We start from the raw sequence: 20,358 nt of genomic DNA on the forward strand, positions 1-20,358 counted from the left end.
TTTTCTTGAGGTTTACTCCTGGAGCCTTTTCCATGAATGGATATGGCCACAAGGCAATGGAGGTTTTAAATTAGAGTTTTCCCTCTCCTAGATGGACTGCCTTCCCAGGCTGACGAGCCCTACCTGCCCGAGACTCGTGGGGGCGGGAGCGTCTACCTTCCCGTGCAGGTCTATAGCACCTGCCCAATGCTTACCATTAGATCAGATAATATTACACGTAAATATAATCGAGTCAGTCTCCTTTGCACTTGTTTCCTGCACGATACATCCTTCGATAGAGTGTGACAACCAGCATTGCAAACAATACTCCAAATGCGCTCCAACTTGTGTTTGGTAAACTTGTGTTAGAAAGGGCAACATTTATTGTAGGTTATGTTGAGAGAGACCATTCTCACTTCCCATGTCAGACTTTGAAGGCAATGCTTTTATTCAAAATCAGATGTGGGTGGCATCCAGATGTGGGTAGATCCATCCCCCTGCCATGTATCAAGTACATTTAATTGGTTATTAATTGCTATCCTCTCAGTGCAAACTATTGAAAATGACAATCATCTGACAGGTTAGAAAACATATACCATAGCGTGTGTCCCATTATAGTCAAAGATAAACTGTCTCCCTAGTAGGAAGCTTTGGTTACTCACCCTTTCACCTGGTTCTCCTTTGGGACCAGATTGGCCTGGGATACCATATCCAGGACTTCCCTATAAAGGAAAATATATCATAGTTTAAAAAAAAAACCTCAGGGTTTTGCTGGGGATGTAAAAGGATTTTGGAAAGTACTGTGAAGTATAGTAATTTTAAATGGGAATGGATGCTGGGTGTTGAAGACTGGACTGGAGAGGATTTAATTCTCACTGATGGATGAGACCCACTAATAGGAGATGCGTCTTTGGAAGTATGGGCGGGGAGACCACAATTGACTTTGATGTGCGTCAGAGAAAGGAATTCCCAACTTGCTCACATAGAAGACAACCCCTTACACTTTGAAATGAGTATTAGTTATCAATCTAATCGCCCCTGACAATAATCCTAAAATTCATATTCTCCACTGAGTTGCAACGAAATATAATGTTTTAAGTTACTGAAGTTGACAAAATATTTAGATGCCGATTTCTCCAATTGCAGGCACTTACCAAGCAATCCACTGCAGCTCACAATCTTGTGCGGACAGGGCTCGCATTGAGCCTGTAGCAAGGTGGGCTTGACCCTTGGTGAGTATAAGATGGGAAAGCAATTCCAGAAGTGGGATGAGTTGTCAAGCCAGCAGTGACCCTGAATCTTTTACCTCCAATCTTTAAGGACCTGTGTAGGACCTTTACCTCCAACCTTTACCTCCAATTAGGACTTTTACCTCCAATCTTTAAGGACCTGTGTAGTCTTGTTGAAATGGCCAACATCCCCACGGCACCAATTTGAATATCAACTTTGCAAATAGAGTTCCCTTGTCTGTCACCTTCTTGTTAACAAGGCTACAATTTAAATAAGATGATAAAATGGTAAAGAGGAGCAATGAATCTGAAGGATAACAGGCTTGACTATGAATTAAATCATTCATTCCATCGAAGGAGCAAAGTGAAGATCAGCCAAAAGAAGACACAAAGTGCTGGAGTAACTCAGCAGGTCAGGCAGCATCCCTGGAGAACATGGATAGGTGACGTATTGGGTGGGGACCCTTTTTCAGACTGATTCTTCTTCAAAGATCAGCCATCAGGCATCTGTGTATCTCTAAGTAAATGAGGCCCATCATTCATCCACATCTTAGTCAAGTACAAATGTTGCATCGTGTGCTGTCCTGCTGAGCTTGCAATATTAAATATAGTATTGATTTGCCACCAATTGTCGACCAGATCTTTATTTTAAGACTGGTGTATCAAAGTGAAAAGTTCATTGGGTCATTGGGCAAATAATACCAATACCTTTTCACCTTTGATCCCTTGGATTCCTTGATCACCTTTGGGTCCCACAGGTCCAGGTGGTCCAATATCTCCCTACCAGAAAGAGAGTACAAACCTTTATCACCATCTGATCAAATGTCTGAATCTAATTTTTTAGTGTTTGATTTAATCATGATCAGAAAAGTGCAGAGATATAGAGAAAGAGCATGATAGCTGAACTCACTGAATTTCTCTTTGAAAGAGCAGGCAATTAATTACCTTATTTTATTTTACCATGTTAAATTATTAACAATTTTTGACTGGGTGGATGTCATATTATCAAATTTCGAAGAATATGGAAACCAATGGTAATCTTATTTGTCACATGTCAATCACTCAGATTTGCTACGTGAATCCAAGCAACCTATAACAAAAGTGGGGTTTTTTTTGCAACATTTTTATATTCATAAAGCAATTGGCAAATATCGAAACTCAGTGTAAAGAACTGAACATCACTTACGCGGGCTCCTTTAAACCCAGTGGGACCCACTATCTAAGTAGCATAAAACAAAGAATTGAAATAATTAAAATACATAAATTTTTCATTCTTGATTAAATGTATCATTTTTTTCTGTAATGTATACAGATTTGAAATATTCAAAGTGCTTTTTGAAACAATGAGAAGCATGGAGAATTAAATTATATGTAAACGAGGCAGCTGACACAGACTTAGCATAAAACAAGTAGATTGGGATAGACGGCTAAAAGGAACTGTGATTAAATTAATGTTTCAGGGAACTAATCCCAGGAATGAGTAGGTTAACCTATGATGAGCGTTTGTCGGCTCTCGGCCTGTACCCGCTAGAGTTTAGAAGAAGGAGGGGGGACCTCATTGAAACATACAGAATCGTGAAAAGCTTGGATAGAGTGGATGTGGAAAGGATGTTTCCATTAGTGGGAGAGTCTAGAACTAGAGGTCATAGCCTCAGAATTAAAGGACAGTATTTTAGGAAGGAGATGAGGAGAAATTTCTTTAGTCAGAGGGTGGTGAATCTGTGAAATTTGTTGCCACAGAAGGCTGGGAAGGCCAAGTCAGTGGATATATTTAAGGCAGAAATAGATAGATTTTTGATTAGTACAGGTGTCAGAGGTAATGGGGAGAAGGCAGGAGAATGGGGCCATGATTGAATGGTGGAGTAGACTTGATGGGCCGAATGGCCTAATTCTACTCCTATTCCTTATGACCTCAGGAAACTTTTCATTTTCCTCAAGGTAAGTAGACATATTAAACACATTTTATTTTTTCGGAGAAGTATGTATTAAAGGAAAAGGGAAGAGATTCAAAGTTGAGCAAAATGTCAAGGAAAACATACCCCTTTGGCTGGGTCTCCGGGAAAACCTCTGTCGCCCTGTTAGTTAAGCAAATGGGACAAAAGGAAGGTGATCAGTTAAGTGGAGTAATTAAGATCATTATAATCCAAGAGTAAGCTTGAGCAGATCACTTACTTTATTTCCTTCAAAACCTATGGGGCCTGGAAGTCCCTGTCAAAAAGACAAATTAGGAAAATATTTTAAAAATTGTAAAACTTTAAGAACTTTCCTAAATAAAGTATCCAATATCCAAACCAGCAACTACCAGGCTATATTCGGATGCAATAACAAGAACCGCAGGGTCCTACCATTTCAGTTGACAATTTGTCAGTGCAGCCATGAGATCTGATCTTTCTTTCTCTCATTGAGAAAGTTTATTTCAACTTTGATCTTGATCCTACATTTCTGTCCATTATTAATCAACACCCTGACAAACTGAATTGGAGTTCCAGTAACCTGAGGCAGAAGCCTCGCTTAAATACCTACCACCTCCAAACAACATGAAATACACGTATTATTTTGCCTGTGGGGGCAAGATTACAATTTCACTCCTCTTCATAACCATAGATTCAATACATTTTGCTGCTTCTCATCTCTGTTAAGGGGCTGTCCCTAAGCGGCGACCTAATCCGCGAGTTCAGAAGAGTGTCTTCGACCTTCAAGCTCGAGGGCACTCGCCTGGAAAACCTTGAGCTGGATCGACCGTCAGTGATGAAACCGCGAGCTGGATCGATCGACCGCGCACACACACACACACAAACACATCGCAAAGGAGGGGGGCAGGGAAAGCCGTCTGAAATTCACACCCGCGATGGTGTGAGGAAGGTAATACACGGCTGCACAGTGTATGGCAAGTCCTTTAGAGAGCGCAGGGGGGGGAGAGAAGGGGAGAGAGGGGGAGAGAAGGAGAGAGAAGGAGAGAGAAGGGGGTGGGGGCACTTTTAAGAAGCCAGACAACGTTTAATAAAGTTTAGCGGGCATTTAACCTACCAGTCGGTTTTCCTTGGTCTTGAAAACTCCAATGAGCCAATTAAAATGCCTGGTTAGCGAAGGAGATTGCCTACGGCTTCCCTCGACTGCCTGTAACTACATAGCGAACCCACTCCACTGCACTACAAGTTCAAAAGAACCATGCCGACCTAGCTGAGGCCGCGAGTATGCGGGAACTTCCCTCGAGCATGAACTTCCCTCGTTCCAGTGACCTCATAGGACCTCCTAGGACCACGTGTCTACCATGCTGTGAGTTTGCGTCGAGGGCAAACTCTTCTAACTCGCAGATTAGGCCGCCGCAGTGGGACAGCCCCTTTACATCTCTCAGTTTGCTTCCCGCAGGGTAATTACAGAGATCATACAATACCTATTGCTGTCAACATCTACCAGAACCCCCAAACTACATCCCAGAAAATAATTAGTAATATGTCAAAACTCAAAATGAATTAAAAATATATGCTTACTGCAAATCCTTGTGGGCCCAATTCCCCAATTTCACCTTTGGCTCCCTGTGGATAGGAATAAAAAATGTTGTGAATTAGTGCAAAGTTTTCCATCCAGTATCATTCTAAATATCCAGCTTCTTGGCTCTTTCACACTTATTTTACATTGTGTTCACACCATACAACGTTTGAATCAATTTTATCCACTGTGGTCCAGATCTTACCTTTTCTCCTCCATCTCCTTTAGGTCCTCGTTTTCCCTGCATTATTGAAAAAGAGAATGATTCCAAGCTAAACCAAACACCTCCTCAAGTGTCAGAAATCTGTTTACTCCATTGGTAAACTCAATAACGCAACTAAACATCCCATATAATTGATTTTGCAATGTAGTATTGTGCAGTTATAGGTCCGGAAATTATTCACACAAAAAAAATAATGGTGTACTGTTTAAATTAGACTTAATCCAGAGTAGAGAAATATGACCCCCATTTCACGGACTGGTAGCACCCAGCAGAGAATTTAATCCTGACTTTCCAGTGACATTTATTTTTCTGGTACAAAACACATCAATAAAAATACAAAATACTTTCAATCTTCAATTATTTAATAAAATACATAACCTGCTGAAAAACCTTTGATGAATTGAAATTTACAGGGAGTTGTGGCAGTGGGGTTGACGATATGCAATTTCAGTTGAAGGTGATGATGTATTGATGAGAGTTAAAAGATAAATATACAAGATAAGTAATAACATTTCAATGCAAAGGATAATGCAATTAGAAAAAAACGACAGATAGAGGAGGGCAGATGGACAGTGTAAATGAATTCAAAAAACAATAAAATAAATGCTGAGAGAACGAAGCAAGAAATATGGTGAAATTCATCAAAGTCAATTAAAATAAGGAGCAAATATGTATTTTTTTAACATCTTACATAAGAATAAAGATAAATGATTGACATTGCCTTCGTGCAGCTAAATCAAAGTGGATTAAGAATGAGTTTTCCAACAAGGGACACCAATCTTTATGCATAGCATAAAGTCAACAGCAAAACCAAGTGTAACTTACACAACTCTCACCTTTTGGCCAACCTCTCCCTCTTTCCCTTTGTCCCCTTGATTGCCCTGAAGTGAATGAATTGACAAAATAATACTTCAATAAACTCGTTAAGATTTGAGATTTTGGAATATAGACAGACTTAACTGTGTTTCTAATCATGCCATGTCTAAACTGGGGTTTGAAAGTATCCAGAGAACCGTCCTCCACCGCCCTCTGAGGCAAAGAATTCCACAGACTCACAACTCTCTGTGAGAAAAAGTGTTTCCTCTTCTCCGTTCTAAATGGCTTACCCCTTATTCTTAAACTGTGGCCCCTGGTTCTGGACTCCCCCAACATCGGGAACATTTTTCCTGCCTCCAGCGTGTCCAAATCTTAATAATCTTATATGTTTCAATAAGATGCCCTCTCATCCTTCTAAACTCCAGAGTATACAAGCACAGCCGCTCCATTCTCTCAGCATATGACAGTCCCGTCATCCCGGGAATTAACCTTGTGAACCTACGCTGCACTCCCTCAATAGCAAGAATGTCCTTCCTCAAATTAAGGGACCAAAACTGCACACAATAGTCCAGGTGTGGTCTCACTAGGGCCCTATACAACTGTAGAAGGACCTCTTTGCTCCTATACTCAACTCCTCTTGTTATAAAGGCCAACATACCATTCGCTTTCTTCACTGCCTGCTGTACCTGCCTGCTTACTTTCATTGACTGATGAACAAGGACCCCCAGATCCCGTTGTACTTCCCCTTTTCCCAACTTGACACCATTTAGATAGTAATCTGCCTTCCTGTTTTTGTCACCCAAGTGGATAACCTCACATTTATCCACATTAAACTGCATCTGCCATGCATCTGCCCATTCACCCAACCTGTCCAAGTCACCCTGCATTCTCATAGCATTTCTCAGATATAGTCGCACGGCCCCCCAATCCCAGAAAAAATAATATTCAGACATCTTAACAGAAGGTGTTCAAGAAGGAACACTTGATTGCAGGAATTGACTTGCAGTTACGTAACACCTTGTAGCTTCTCAGGCCATCACAGCACTTTGCAGCCAGTTTGATACTATTTTTAAGTTTAGCCACAGTTGTAATGCAGGAATTGCAACTGCAATTGTGTAACAGCAAGATCGTACAAAGTTGTGAAGCGCTAACGATTAGCTAATCTGTTTTTTTATGATCGTGTTTGATGAATGAATTTAGGGCAGCACAACAGGAAGATCTCTCCTTCTCTGCACCTTCAAAGGGATGTATAAATGACTTGCCTTGTGCCCTGGGCTCCCCTGTGGTCCAGTAGATGCCTAAAGATGACAAAATTGTCATTAGCTATTTAACAAGAAAAGATAGTAGAAAAGCCAAAAAAAATGTTTTGTAATTATAATTGTGCAGGTTCCGCATATTGTGGCTATTAATCATCCGGTTCTAAGCTATATATCCGTTAACCTCTCTGTTCAACCTGCAGAATATTCATTCCACCAAATTATAGGAAGAATAGTGAAAGAGGCAGCTGTCATTTTAATGAAAAGCCTACCTTGAAATTCGATGAATTTTTAGGGATATATATGTGATGACCCGTGTGATCATCACTGATGAACTGAAATATTAATTACTTCCTCCGCTCCTAATATATTTGATGAGTCATTTTAAAGCTTATTTGATAAATGTTATCGCTGTTTCAGAGTGGTGTTCTTTCTTTTTAGAATTGGTTGAGAGCTTCAAGTCCCTTGGCATTAATATTACCAATGATCTGTTGTGATCCAACCACATTGATGCGATGGCCAAGTAGGCACTGCCTTTACTTCCTTAGGAGACTGAAGGAATGTGCATGTCTCCTATAACTCTAAGTATGAATGTTCTGTTTTGGCACATATGAAAATGAAACTCTCTTTATTCTTATACAGATATACCATAGAAAGCATCCAGTCACGTTATATCACAGGTACACAAAAATGCTGGAGAAACTCAGCGGGTGCAGCAGCATCTATGGAGGGAAGGAAATAGGTAACGTTTCGGGCCGAAACCCTTCTTCAGACCGGAGACATGTTATATCACAGCTTAGTTTGGGAACAGCTCTGCCCAAGATCACAAGAAATTGCAGAGAGTTGTAGATGTAGCCCAGTCCATCGCACAGACCAGACTCTCCACCATTGACCCCATCTATACTTCGCACTACCTCAAAAAAGCAGCCAACATAATCAAAGACTTGTATCACCTTGGTCAATCATTCTTATCCTTGCTCCCATTGGGCAAAAGGTACAGAAGATTGAAAGCCCCACCAGATTTAAGAGCATCTTCTTCCCCTCTGCTATCAGGCTTCTGAATGGTCCTTCCATAAGCTAGAGTACTATTCGATTCACCCTCACCCCATTACGGACATTGGACTTTGTCTGTGGAACCGATGCAGTATAATGCTGAGAACTATATTCCTCTTTGCTCTCCCTATGGTACTTGTTTAGCTTGATTGTAGTGATGTATGGTATTATCAGATCTGTTTGGAAGGCATGTAAATCATAGCTTTTTACTGTACTTAAATACACATGACAATAACATACTAAAACATATACCAATATATCATTTAATATTATTAAACTATTATATAAATAAAATATAAATATATAGGAAATTAAATTTTAAAAAACAGAACCCTTCACTATTAAATAATGGAGACTGATAACACCATTAAAATGAATGGACCAAGCTAGTTGTGTTGCTATAACTCCAGGGACAGGGAAGGAGGTTAGAAGTGGCGCCATCTGACTGCCAGCAAAGTCCTTACGTCTCCAGAGTATGGGGGGGGGGGGGGGGTGCCAACGTGAACATTGCAACAATCTGACAGGTCTCTCAGCAACTTCCACCTAATGTTCCCTTGTTTTAGGTCACCCAATGACCTAAACAATCTGCGCTTCAGGGTATAGAAAAATGTCAGAAAATATGCAAATGGAAAGGATGAAAATGAAAAGTTTTCAAGAGAGAGTTAGATTTAGCTCTTAGGGCTAAGGGAATCAAGGGATATGGGGAAAAGGCCGGAACGGGGTACTGATTTTGGATGATCAGCCATGATCATATTGAATGGTGGTGCTGGCTAGAAGGGCCGGATAGCCTACTCTTGCACCTATTTTCTATGTTTCTATGTTTCTAAAAACAAATCTCCAATCCATTTCAAACTAAAAGATTTCCCATTAATCCTTAAATCAAAGTTCCCATTTCATTGGATGAATCTCCAAGTACTTAAAAATGCAAGCAGTTCATCCATTGCTTTAAACACCCATCATTGGTAGATATGGTTCTGATCGTGAAATCATTTGTTTTACCTTCTCACCCTGGATCCCCTTTTGTCCTGGTATTCCTGGGATGCCAATCCCATCAACTCCCTAAAAGGAAATAATTATCAAAGTTAGTCTTCTTAACTTAAGAAGTCTTTGCTACATGCAAGATCCATTCAGTTGCTCATGTCGTCTTGGGCCTCATTAACTGATGAGTTGTGTAGATTTTTAAGCAAAATGTACTTTGCCAGCTCCATTCAATTCCCGGACATTGCTAGATAGATGGAGTTATTGTTTAGGTCAGCTCTGATCTAATTTTACGGTGGAATAAATTCAAGGGTCAAAAAACACTAATTCCTATGTTCTTTCCTAATGGAATGATGTCTATCAATAATGATGACTTCTGAACAACAATGAGCTGTGCTCCATGAAGTGTCCAAACCAGAAATATGCTGGGGCCCTCTAATACCCTTACCTTTTCTCCTTTATATCCATGGAGCCCAGCAACTCCATCAAGTCCGATCGGTCCAGGCAAACCAGCAATTCCCTGAATAGAAATATTCACAATAACAAATATATTTATGTAACTAGCTTGTTTCAACCGAAGTTCTCTCAAGTCACATAGCAGCTCTCTAGATTCACTAGGGACAGGTTATATCCTGCAGGTCTCAACCCAGTTTCTATTATCTTCAGTTATGCTTATGGTATTATCAGAAGACTGGGATTTCCCACTAACCGTCAGGAAGATAGAATAACATGTGATACTTACAGGACTTCCCGTATAGCCCTTGTCACCTTTAGGACCCGGTTTGCCACGGAGGCCCTGTTGAATAATCATACATTTCATTCTTATTGGGATGAATGGTACATTTAACTTCCATTTACAATTGATATTTTGTTTTCAGACTGGAAGTCGTGGAGTACTGTATAATCTAAGGACATTCAATTTAATATAACTTAAGCAACTTAATAAAAGCAAGGGATGAAGTAAATATTTCTAAAGCAATCATTCTAGTACATTAACGCTCCCATGACACATATCAATAAGTTCCATGTGTAGGAAGGAACTGCAGATGCTGGTTTATACTAAAGATTGACACAAAATGCTGGAATAGCATTTTGTAAAAATGGACAGTTTTACATTTTATGGTAAATTGCTCTAATTCAATAATCTCTCTTTGAAGGTAGAACCTCTCTAAAATTTGCTTTAAAATAATTTGTTCCACATTCCATTTATAGCTTTTGGCTTTACTTTTTGAGGTAGAGGAACTTATCACATTGCCAGCAGTCTGGGTAATTTAGCACCTCACATAAGGCCAGGTTTAGGGATCAAGGCTTTTTACAGACTGATCAAGGTTGGGCAAAGGTGTGCATAGATGCCACTTCGTGACAATATAGTGTTTCAAATAAGATGTTAAGTCTGGTTGTTACCGCACAGACATGGAGATAAAAAAAGCTTAACTGGAAAATATATAGCCTGTACATTAAGTTTCAAATCTTTAAAATGGGCATAAACGGGCAAATGGCCACAAATGGCCTGCTATGATTTTTGTGATATCAAATATTTTTTGTATCTTTTTTGTATAGTCTGACTGTTTATTTTAAATTCTGAATGAGTTTCAATCTCAGAGGGAAATTATAGTATTTCAAATAATAAAGATAAATATGATAGCTTAAACCTGCTTACTTACCTTGGAACCACCATCTCCTGGCTCACCCTGTAAAATACAATTGGCAGATTAGACAACATTTGTCACGAGGAGGAGCCATCTTGGGGAACGGCTGCTAACCAGCAGCCGTCCGTTTAATTCACTTTTTTTTTGTAGTTCTAGTGAGTCCTGTGTTTTGTTTGTGGGAGAAATAGACTTTTTAATGTGGGGGGAAGGGGGTAACTATATTCCTAGGTCCCTACCTGGTCGGTGAGGCAGCTTTTTCTCCGGGCTGCCCCGTCGACCCGTCCTCGTGGCCTACAAGCGGGCGTGGAGCGCCGTTTCCTGGCGGGAACCGCCCAGCACCTCGGCTTCGGTGGCGGCACAGCGCTGAAGCGCTATCGCGGAGTGGAGCGGGCGATGCCTTGCCTGGGTCGCCGCGCTGGAGCTCCGGTGAGCTGTGACCGCCGAGTTCATCACCTCCGGGCTGCAGGTCTGCGGAGCGGAGCGGGTGGCGCCGACTTCAACATCGGGAGCCTGGGAGCTCCAAACCGGCGCGGCCTTGTCGGCTTCGGAAGCCGCGGTCTCCGGTAAGGAAGCGGCCGTCCCAGGTGGCCCAGCCGCTGAGAGGACTCTCCCGACGCCGGGGCAACAGCACCCGGCGAGAACGGCCAGGAACATCGGGCCTCCGTAGAGGCAATAGCGGAGGCCTCAATAGGCCTGACTTTGGGAGAACTGGGGATGGGGACTGGACATTGTGCCTTCCCCCACAGTGGTAACCATTGTGGGGGGATGATTTTTGTGTGTAAGTGATTATTTTAGTTTGTGTCCAAGATGGCTGTCGGAAGGGAGAGTGTATGCTGGCGCGCTTTAGTTGCCGCTGCTCTCTCTTCACATTGTGTTTTTGATTTTTTTTGTCTTTGGATCAAATTCTGTCTTTAATTTGTGTATTGGTGATGTCTTTATTATTTATTTTACTCCGATTATATGTTTTTTACTCTTGTTAAATTCTGACTTGAGCCTTGAGACTTTTGAAAGGCGCCCATAAATAAAATGTATTATTATTATTATTATTTAAATGTTTAGCGGCTGTGCGTCCACAAGTGAAGATTGCTGCCACTTATCGGCAAGTATGTAAAATTATGAGATTCACCCATATGGTAGACAATCTGTGGAGGAAAGAACTGCAGATGCTGGTTTAAATCGAAGGTCGAAACAAAATGATGGAGTGACTCAACGGGACAGGCAGCATCTCTGGAGAGAAGGAATGGGTGACGTCTCAGGTCGAGACCCTTCTTCAGACTGATGTCAGGGGAGTTGGCGGGACAGAGATGGAATGTAGTCGGAGACAGTAAGACATGGGAGACTGGGAAGGGGGAAGGGATGGAGAGAGAGGGAAAGCAAGGGCTATTTAAAGTTAGAGAAGTCATTCATACCATTGGAGTGTAAGCTACCCAAGTGAAATATGAGGTGCTGTTTCTCCAATTTGTGCTGGGCCTCACTCTGACAATGGAGGAGGCCCAGGACAGAAGGGTCAGATTGGGAATGGGAGGGGAAGATAAAGTGCTGAGCAACTAGGAGATCAGGTAGGTTAAGGCGGACTGAGCGAAGGTGTTCAGCGAAACGACCAGCGTGCCTGCGCTTGGTCTCGGCAGCATACAGTAGTTGACTTCTGGAACAGTGGATATAGTAGATGAGGTTGGAGGATGTGCAAGTAAACCTCTGCCTCACCTGAAAAGACTGTTGGGGTCCTTGGATGGAGTTGAGGGGGAGGTAAAGGTGTTGCAACTCCTGCGGTTGCAGGGGAAAGTACCTCAGGAGAGGGTGGTTTGGGTGGGAAAGGACGAGTTGAACAGGGAGTTGCGGAGGGAATGGTCTCTGCGGAAAGCAGAAATGGAAGAGGAAAACACCCGTTTCATAAAGAATGAGGATATCTCCGATGATCTAGTATGGAAAACCTCATCCTGGGCGCAGATGCGGCGTGGACGGAGGAATTCGGAATAGAGTCTTTACAGGAAGTAAGGTGGGAAGAAGTGTAGTTTATATAGCTATGGGAGTCAGTAGGAAGTAGTAGATCTCTTCCTGTAGTGCTGCCTCCTGCACTCAAGCAGAACTCAATGACTTCGTCAACTTCATGACCGACTGCATCGGTGCTGCCTACTGCACCCATGTAGAACTCACTGACCTCATCAACTTCATGACTAATTTCCATCATGCACTCAAATTCATTTGGACCATCTCCGACATCTCCCTACCATTTCTGGATCTCACCGTCTCCATCACAGGATACAGACTATTGACTGACATCTACAGTACATGTCTAGGAGCAAGGGGCATAGCTTTAAGCTTAGAGGGGCAACGTTCAATGGAGAAGTACAGGGAAAGCATTTTTACACAGAGTGGTGGGTGCCTGGAACGCGTTGCCACGGATGTTAGTTGTGGCAGATATGAGAGTGGCATTTGAGGCTTTTATATATACACATGGATATGCAGGGAATGGAGGGATATGGATCACATGCAGTCAGAAGAGATTAGTTTAACGGCATCATGTTTAGCATGGACATTGTGGGTCAAATAACCTGTTCTGGTGTTTTATTGGTCTATGTTCAATGTACTATTAAATTGGTGGGTTAGCTTAAGAGAAATCCTATTATAATTCAACCACCGGACCACAGAAAGAGATAATTCAAACCGCCATACTTCTGCAGTTCTTTGAAAGGGTTATAAAATCAGTCCATTAGTTACCATCCAGCCCGATATTTTTTTCTCATTTAAGTATTTACTACTCTTTGATTCAACTGATATACTGTTCTTTTTTTTTTAACCCATTTCCCTCCTTTATTAAAAAGGGAGAGGGTTATTACACCTGCTTCCTTTCAGTCCAAGGGAACAATTGTACACTGTATGAAATTCTGCAACATGAAGCCCTGGGTACCTACTACCTACCTGACTTTCCCTTTAATGCAACTTATCAGGACGTGAGGTAGGGGGGGTACTGCCTTTTCTACCCAATAATGCTCATTTATTTGAGCTCATCAATCATTCAAGTCCTGCACTTCTCCACAATTCCAGAAGATGATCAGCCATGATCACATTGAAATGGCGGTGCTGGCTCGAAGGGCCGAATGGCCTACTCCTGCACCTATTATCTATTGTCTAATATTTTCTGCGCCTTCCCCCCCGAAGGTGAACACTAAATATTTGTTCAATTTCTCTGCCATTTCTTTATTTCACAATATAATTCCTCCTGACTCAATCAGTAAGGGATTCATATTAACTTTGTAATCTAGTGCTTTTTATATATTCATAGAATATAAAATTGCCAGACTATCGTGTATTCTACTTTCCATTTTCACATCAATGCCGTTGTCATTGTCTTGACCATAAAAAGATTGTAACATGTAACATGTAATGGAAACAATTCACTAAATAATTTCATAGCAAGTTGCACAGTTAACACAGGATGAGGAGACGTGAGATGTGCACTCACAGTTGGCAAATGTAAAGGTGGGCGGAGAGAATAGCAGTTTAGAAGATAGCCATTGCCTACCTTGACTGAGTGGCCTGGTTGTCCCTGAGGCCCTGGCTGCCCAGGTAGTCCTGATGGGCCTGGCACCCCTGGAAGTCCTGGCTCACCACTTGGACCCTAAATAAGAAAGGATTCTTGATCAGTGAAAAGTAAATCTTATTAAAATAGAGGAGACAAAATGTAGAACAACCTGAAGGAAGGGGGAGAATCATACCCATCCCCTTGCCCTGAGGGGTAGGATATACTTTATGACCAACCTGGGAGTATTCATGCAGTGAGATGCTTAATTAACTTTAGAGCCACAGTGTGGAAATGGGCCCTTCGGCCCACCAAGTCTGTGCCGACCAACAATCACCCATGCACTAATTCTACACCACCGCTCTCTCTGCTCTCTAACACTGCTCTCTCTCCCCATCCCTGCACACGCAACAAGGGCAGAGTCCCTCTGGTCCTCACCTTTCACCCCACCAGCCGGCAAATACAACACATAATCCTCCGCCATTTCCGCCACCTCCAACGTGACCCCACCACTCGCCACATCTTCCCATCTCCCCCCATGTCTGCCTTCCGCAAAGACCGCTCCCTCCGCAACTCCCTCGTCAATTCTTCCCTTCCCTCCCGCACCCCCCCCTCCCCGGGCACTTTCCGTTGCAACCGCAAGAAATGCAACACCTGTCCCTTCACCTCCCCCTCGACTCCATTCAAGGTCCCAAGCAGTCGTTCCAGGTGCGACAAAGGTTCACCTGTATCTCCTCCAACCTCATCTACTGCATCCGCTGCTCTAGATGTCAGCTGATTTACATCGGTGAGACCAAGCGTAGGTTGGGCGATCGTTTCGCCGAACACCTCCGCTCAGTCCGCAATAACCTACCTGACCTCCCGGTGGCTCAGCACTTCAACTCCCCCTCCCATTCCCAATCCGACCTCTCTGTCCTGGGTCTCCTCCATTGCCAGAGTGAGCAACAGCGGAAATTGGAGGAACAGCACCTCATATTCCGTCTGGGGACCTTGCGTCCTTATGGCATTAACATTGAATTCTCCCAATTTGGCTAGCCCTTGCTGTCTCCTCCCCTTCCTTAACCCTCTAGCTGTCTCCTCCCACCCTCCCATCCGCCCGCCCTCGGGCTCCTCCTCCTCCTCCCCTTTTCCTTCTTTCTTTTCCCCACCCCCCATCAGTCTGAAGAAGGGTTTCGGCCCGAAACGTCGCCTATTTCCTTCGCTCCATAGATGCTGCTGCACCCGCTGAGTTTCCCCAGCAATTTTGTGTACCTTCGATATTCCAGCATCTGCAGTTCCCTTTTGAACACTAATTCTATGTTATCCCAGTTTCACATCCTACACAATTTACAGAAGCCAATTAACTTACAAACCCGCACATCTTTGGAATATGGGAGGTAACAAGAGCATCTGGAGGAAACCCACATGGTCACAGGGAGAACGTATGAACTCCATACAGACAGCACCTGCAGTCAGGATCGAACCCAGGTCTCTGGCGCTGTAAGGCAGCTGCATCACTGTGCTGCCCCTGTGATGTTGTGAAGATCCAAGCCTCATTGTATCACAATACAGGAGGTGGTTTTTAAATAGAATTTCATCATAACAATGTCACCAGCTACAACTTCAAATTGCCTCATAAATTATTTGTCTGTAACCAGTAACTTTAAAGCTAAAATAAGAATATCTGGTAGATTTAGTCATTGCATTGTAACTTTAAAAACCATTCGTCAAATATATTTCCCCTTAAGCAATCATTCCTCACTGGTGACAGGTAGGAAAAACCATTACTGTGCTTAAGAATCACCAAAATAAATTGCAGAAAAATCCATATCTATTTGCTTGATGGAGAGTGTGAACATTCAACTGTTGTAAACAGTTTCTTTATCCATAGGAGGAAGAATAACCCTGGAGCTCTTTGTGCTGGTTCCTCAAATCCAGGGAATCATGGCTGATCTATGACCTAACTCCACATATCAGCCTTTGCCCCATACCTCCTTGTAGAAACCTATCAATCTCAAATGTTAAAATAAGAATAACTGCAGCATAGATTGCAGACATGTCTCTCTGACTTTACTCCTAAAGGTGGTGAATCTGTGGAATTCATTGCCATGGAAGGCAGTGGAGGCAAAGTCAATGGATATTTTAAAGGCAGCGATAGATTCTTAATTAGTACGGGTGTCAGGGGTTATGGGGAGAAGGCAGCAGAATGGGGTTAGGAGGGAAAGATAGATCAGCCATGATTGAATGGCGGAGTAGACTTGATGAGCCGAATGGCCTTATACTGCTCCTATCACTTATGAACATAAAGGGGCCAGCTCTCATGTTCAGATTAATGACCCATGTCATTTCAGATCTCAACTGGTCCTAGATTTTTACCATTCACAAAGAATTGTGTTCTATCCTTTTTTTATTACAAAAAAAATACTTTTGATAATTTTATGTCTCCATTTATACTGTGAACTAACACTGACCAAGTTAGCTTCCTGCATGTTCACCATTGCGTACACTCTTTCTTTGTCTAAGTACACATAATGAGATCATACTTCATACCTTAAAATTCATTCCCAGTCAGCTGTACTAAATGGGCAAAATTGTATGAACATTCCATTGTACCTTGTCTTTAAATTCATGGAACAAACTGTGAGGGATGAATTTTGATTCACACATGGTTTATTAATGTATTGAAAAAATGTTTTGTGTGATATCATGATAATGTCCTTATCTCCTCACCACCATAAGCAAAGTAAAATGACAGCATATCAAGATCACAATTTCACTTCCTCCCAACATTGGGGTCCTCTCTGGATTTTCCCCTATTGGATTCACTTTCATATAATTTAACCAATTCTTACCGGAGATCCAGGTTCTCCTCTCCGGCCAGGAATAATGTCACCTCCTCTTAGAACATATCCAGGTTCTCCCTATAATGACAAATGGCAATGAATTGGGTGGATCGCAAGACAGTAGATTGGACATTTGGCCTATGCAAGTGATTACTTTAATGTCCAGTTGAGACATATATATAACTGGGTTCACCTCTGGAGCGATTTCTAGCTTCACTTCACGATAAAGAACGTGGGTGGATCTCCCTTGATATCTTTCTGTAACCAAAACATACCAATGCCACTCTGAAAAGCTTGAACTGTTCCCCAGTAACTACCACCATTTATGGGAGAGATTTTTTCCCCCACTAATAATACTGCATGCATAAAATAATTGGAAATACTATTAAAATGTATCATTTAAACACAAGCAGCATCCCATGTTAATCGGAGAGGTTTACAGCGCAGCAACAGGCAATTGGCCACCTTGTGCCCATAAACAAGCTATCCAATTAGTTCCTCTCCTTTTCTCTTCCCTCACAGTCTGGTGCATGTTTCTCTTCCCTTATCTCTTTCCCATTTTCTCTTCCCTTATCAAGTGCATGTCCACTGAATCTGCTTCCAAACAGTGTGTTCTGGACCATAAAATGTCAGTGCTTCTCTGTGTTTCTCCAATAATTCTTTGGTTGACAGTTTGAAGCTTATACACTCAGGTTGCCTATTCATCTGTCTGCAGAAACACTTCCTCCTCACAGCTCTATCCAAACCTTCACATGGGCTGTCTTTCCATTGCAATTTCTGTAAGCTGCTCCTTTTCATAATACACGAGGTATCATACTCACTCTATCGCCTTTGGGACCTGGAGGACCTTTAAATCCAGGAAAGCCCTAGAGAAAGAAAATCCACAGGTTATGGAAAAGAAATCAGACAAAGTCCAAGAAATAATAATATGCCCCTGGAACCGAGGACAAGTGATGCATTGAAGGATGAAGCCATTCCTCCATCATTTTCTCTGCTGTACAACGCTGATTCTAACTTACTCATTTAGCAAAAGTGGAAAAAAATATGGCAATCGTTTGGCAAAATAAGAGAGTAAAACATTTTTGTGAAAACCACTGGATTTCTGCAAAGACTCTTGCATTCTGCTGTAAGGCACAATCCCCTACCCTCGTAACATTAATCTGTGTTCTCCTTCTGATTCTGACTGTACACTTCCCTCCATTTCCTATTTACATTTCAGATGTACATCAACCTCAGTTTTTTTATTTAATAACCTAAAATCTTTCGGTAATTCTCCGGTGCATTACACTTAACCATTCATCAGTTCCCTCAATCATTCTTTCTGTAAACAATGAAGGAGTTTAATTTCCATGGGGAAATCCATGTTTATAACAGGCGCTGAAGCCAACAGTTCCATTAAATGTAATGTCAAGAGTCTAATATTGAGGCCTGGAAGTCAAAGTGAGAAGCAGTTAGTTGATGAGGTCTGTCTTTACAATCTGTGATGGGCTGTAGTATTTAGTAAATAAGCCAGTTTCATCGAAGTGGTAATTCTTCAGACACTGCACTCTGTTGAAGCATGTCAACAATCTGCCAACTTGCTGCATGTCAAAGTTCTGATCATTAGAATCACACAACAATACAAAGTAGAAGTAAGTTATTTTTCTTATTGAGTCTACAACAGTTTTCTTTTCAAAGAATAATCCACTTAGATTCAATTCGCCCACTATTTCTTCATAGTCCTGAAATTCATGGATTAGGTATTTGCCCAATTCCCTTTTCAAGACTAATAAAGAATTTGTTTTAGAAGTTGAAGATTTATGCACAATGCTTCCGAGGTGTCTCCAATTTATACTCTCAATCGGAAAATCTCATCCCCATTTACACCGGTATACCTTTATATCGCCTCTGGAACTGGACAGGTGGAAAATGTCGCAAGAAAGGTGAGAACGGAGGTTTAGAAGATTCAGAGGGAGTCCCCAGCAGACAGACAACATCTTTACCATGTCACATATGTATAAACAGAGAAAGGGAAACAAGGCCCATAACCTACCCAATATTGTTCCAGCTGTGCCGAGTCTTTTGGCATAGAGTCGTAGAGCTGTACAGCATGGGAACAGGCCCTTCGGCCCACCTTGTGCATGCTGACAGGTTGACATTCTGGGCTAGTCCCCATTTGCCTGCATTTGGCACATAGCCTTCTAAACACTTCCTATCCTATGGTCTGATAAGGGACAGATGGCGTAAAGTCATTTGCAATGTTGGGGCAATTTGTTTGCAATTTGTTGTTCCCATCTGCCACCACCTCTCCTCATTCAGTTCCATTTGTCACCTTCTTTTCCTATCTGATTCCAGAACCTGCAGCCTTTTGTTCTCCATTTATCCCAGCCTCTGTTGCTAATTCAATAATGGATGAGAACTATCCGAATATTTGAAAGAGTGCTCTGGTAAATGAAACCCACGTTTAGTTCCATTTCCCATGAATCTGTCCCATTCCTCAGTAGCAGCGAGAATTGTCAGTATTAAACAATCCATCAGTGGTGGCACGGTGGTGCAGCGGTAGAGTTGCTGCCTTACAGCTCCAGAGATGTGGGTTCGATCCCGACGACGGATGCTGTCTGTACGTTCTCCCCATGACCGCATGGGCTTTCTCCAAGATCTTCGGTTTCCTCCCACACTCCAAAGACATACAGGTTTGTAGGATATTTGGCTTGGGTCTGTATACTTGGTACAAGAATTAATTTTCCCTAGTAAGTTATCGTGTTAATATGTGGGGATCGCTGGTCGGCGCGGACTTGGTGGGCCAAAGGGCCTGTTTACCGCACTGTATCTCTAAACTAAACTAAACTAAATCAGAATTGCACTTCCCTGTGTTCCTGCTACACCTACAGTGTACAGAATAAAGAGTTTAACCAGGATCCAGGTGAAGGGGCACAAGATGGTGTCCTTCCTCCCAGCATAGTCCACAGATGCCAAGTGACACACCCACGCACATCCAATTCTAGACGTAAAAGGACACAGAGTGCTGGAATAACTCAGCGAGTCTGGCAGCATCTCTAGAGAACATGGATAGTACGGGTGTCAGGGGTTATGGAGAGAAGGCAGGAGAATGGGGTTAGGAATGAGAGATAGATCAGCCATGATTGAATGGTGGAGCAGACTTGATGGGCCGAATAGCCTAATTTTTGCTCTTAGCACTCATGGCCTTATGACCTCATGATAGGTGACGTTTCGATCCTGGATATCACTGCTCTGTGTTTACAGAGTAATAATCTGCAGTCAATTCCAGATTTACATTAATAATCGTAACATATATTTTAACAGATAATTTGATAAGTGAAGTTGTTTTCTGAAAGGATACTTAC

The 20,358-nt window shown here is 42.2% G+C and overlaps 1 protein-coding gene across 2 annotated transcripts in view; it reads right to left on the minus strand.

Annotated features, from left to right (window-relative positions):
- Window positions 1-20,358, minus strand: part of LOC116985343 (collagen alpha-1(VII) chain-like) — a 278,255-nt gene that overhangs the window by 152,709 nt on the left and 105,188 nt on the right. For both annotated transcript variants that reach the window (XM_033040083.1, XM_033040084.1), the window contains exons 30-45: window positions 17,836-17,880; window positions 17,024-17,092; window positions 14,196-14,291; window positions 10,688-10,714; window positions 9,766-9,819; window positions 9,472-9,543; window positions 9,045-9,104; window positions 6,999-7,034; window positions 5,757-5,801; window positions 4,903-4,938; window positions 4,700-4,744; window positions 3,381-3,416; window positions 3,248-3,283; window positions 2,395-2,427; window positions 1,917-1,988; window positions 642-701 (exon numbers count right to left, since the gene is read on the minus strand). In XM_033040083.1, coding sequence (XP_032895974.1) covers window positions 642-701; window positions 1,917-1,988; window positions 2,395-2,427; window positions 3,248-3,283; window positions 3,381-3,416; window positions 4,700-4,744; window positions 4,903-4,938; window positions 5,757-5,801; window positions 6,999-7,034; window positions 9,045-9,104; window positions 9,472-9,543; window positions 9,766-9,819; window positions 10,688-10,714; window positions 14,196-14,291; window positions 17,024-17,092; window positions 17,836-17,880 — 822 coding nt within the window. The remainder of the gene's footprint in view (window positions 1-641; window positions 702-1,916; window positions 1,989-2,394; window positions 2,428-3,247; window positions 3,284-3,380; window positions 3,417-4,699; window positions 4,745-4,902; window positions 4,939-5,756; window positions 5,802-6,998; window positions 7,035-9,044; window positions 9,105-9,471; window positions 9,544-9,765; window positions 9,820-10,687; window positions 10,715-14,195; window positions 14,292-17,023; window positions 17,093-17,835; window positions 17,881-20,358) is intronic.

The sequence above is a fragment of the Amblyraja radiata genome, chromosome 21, assembly GCF_010909765.2.
Source record: "Amblyraja radiata isolate CabotCenter1 chromosome 21, sAmbRad1.1.pri, whole genome shotgun sequence".
Lineage (NCBI taxonomy): Eukaryota > Metazoa > Chordata > Chondrichthyes > Rajiformes > Rajidae > Amblyraja > Amblyraja radiata.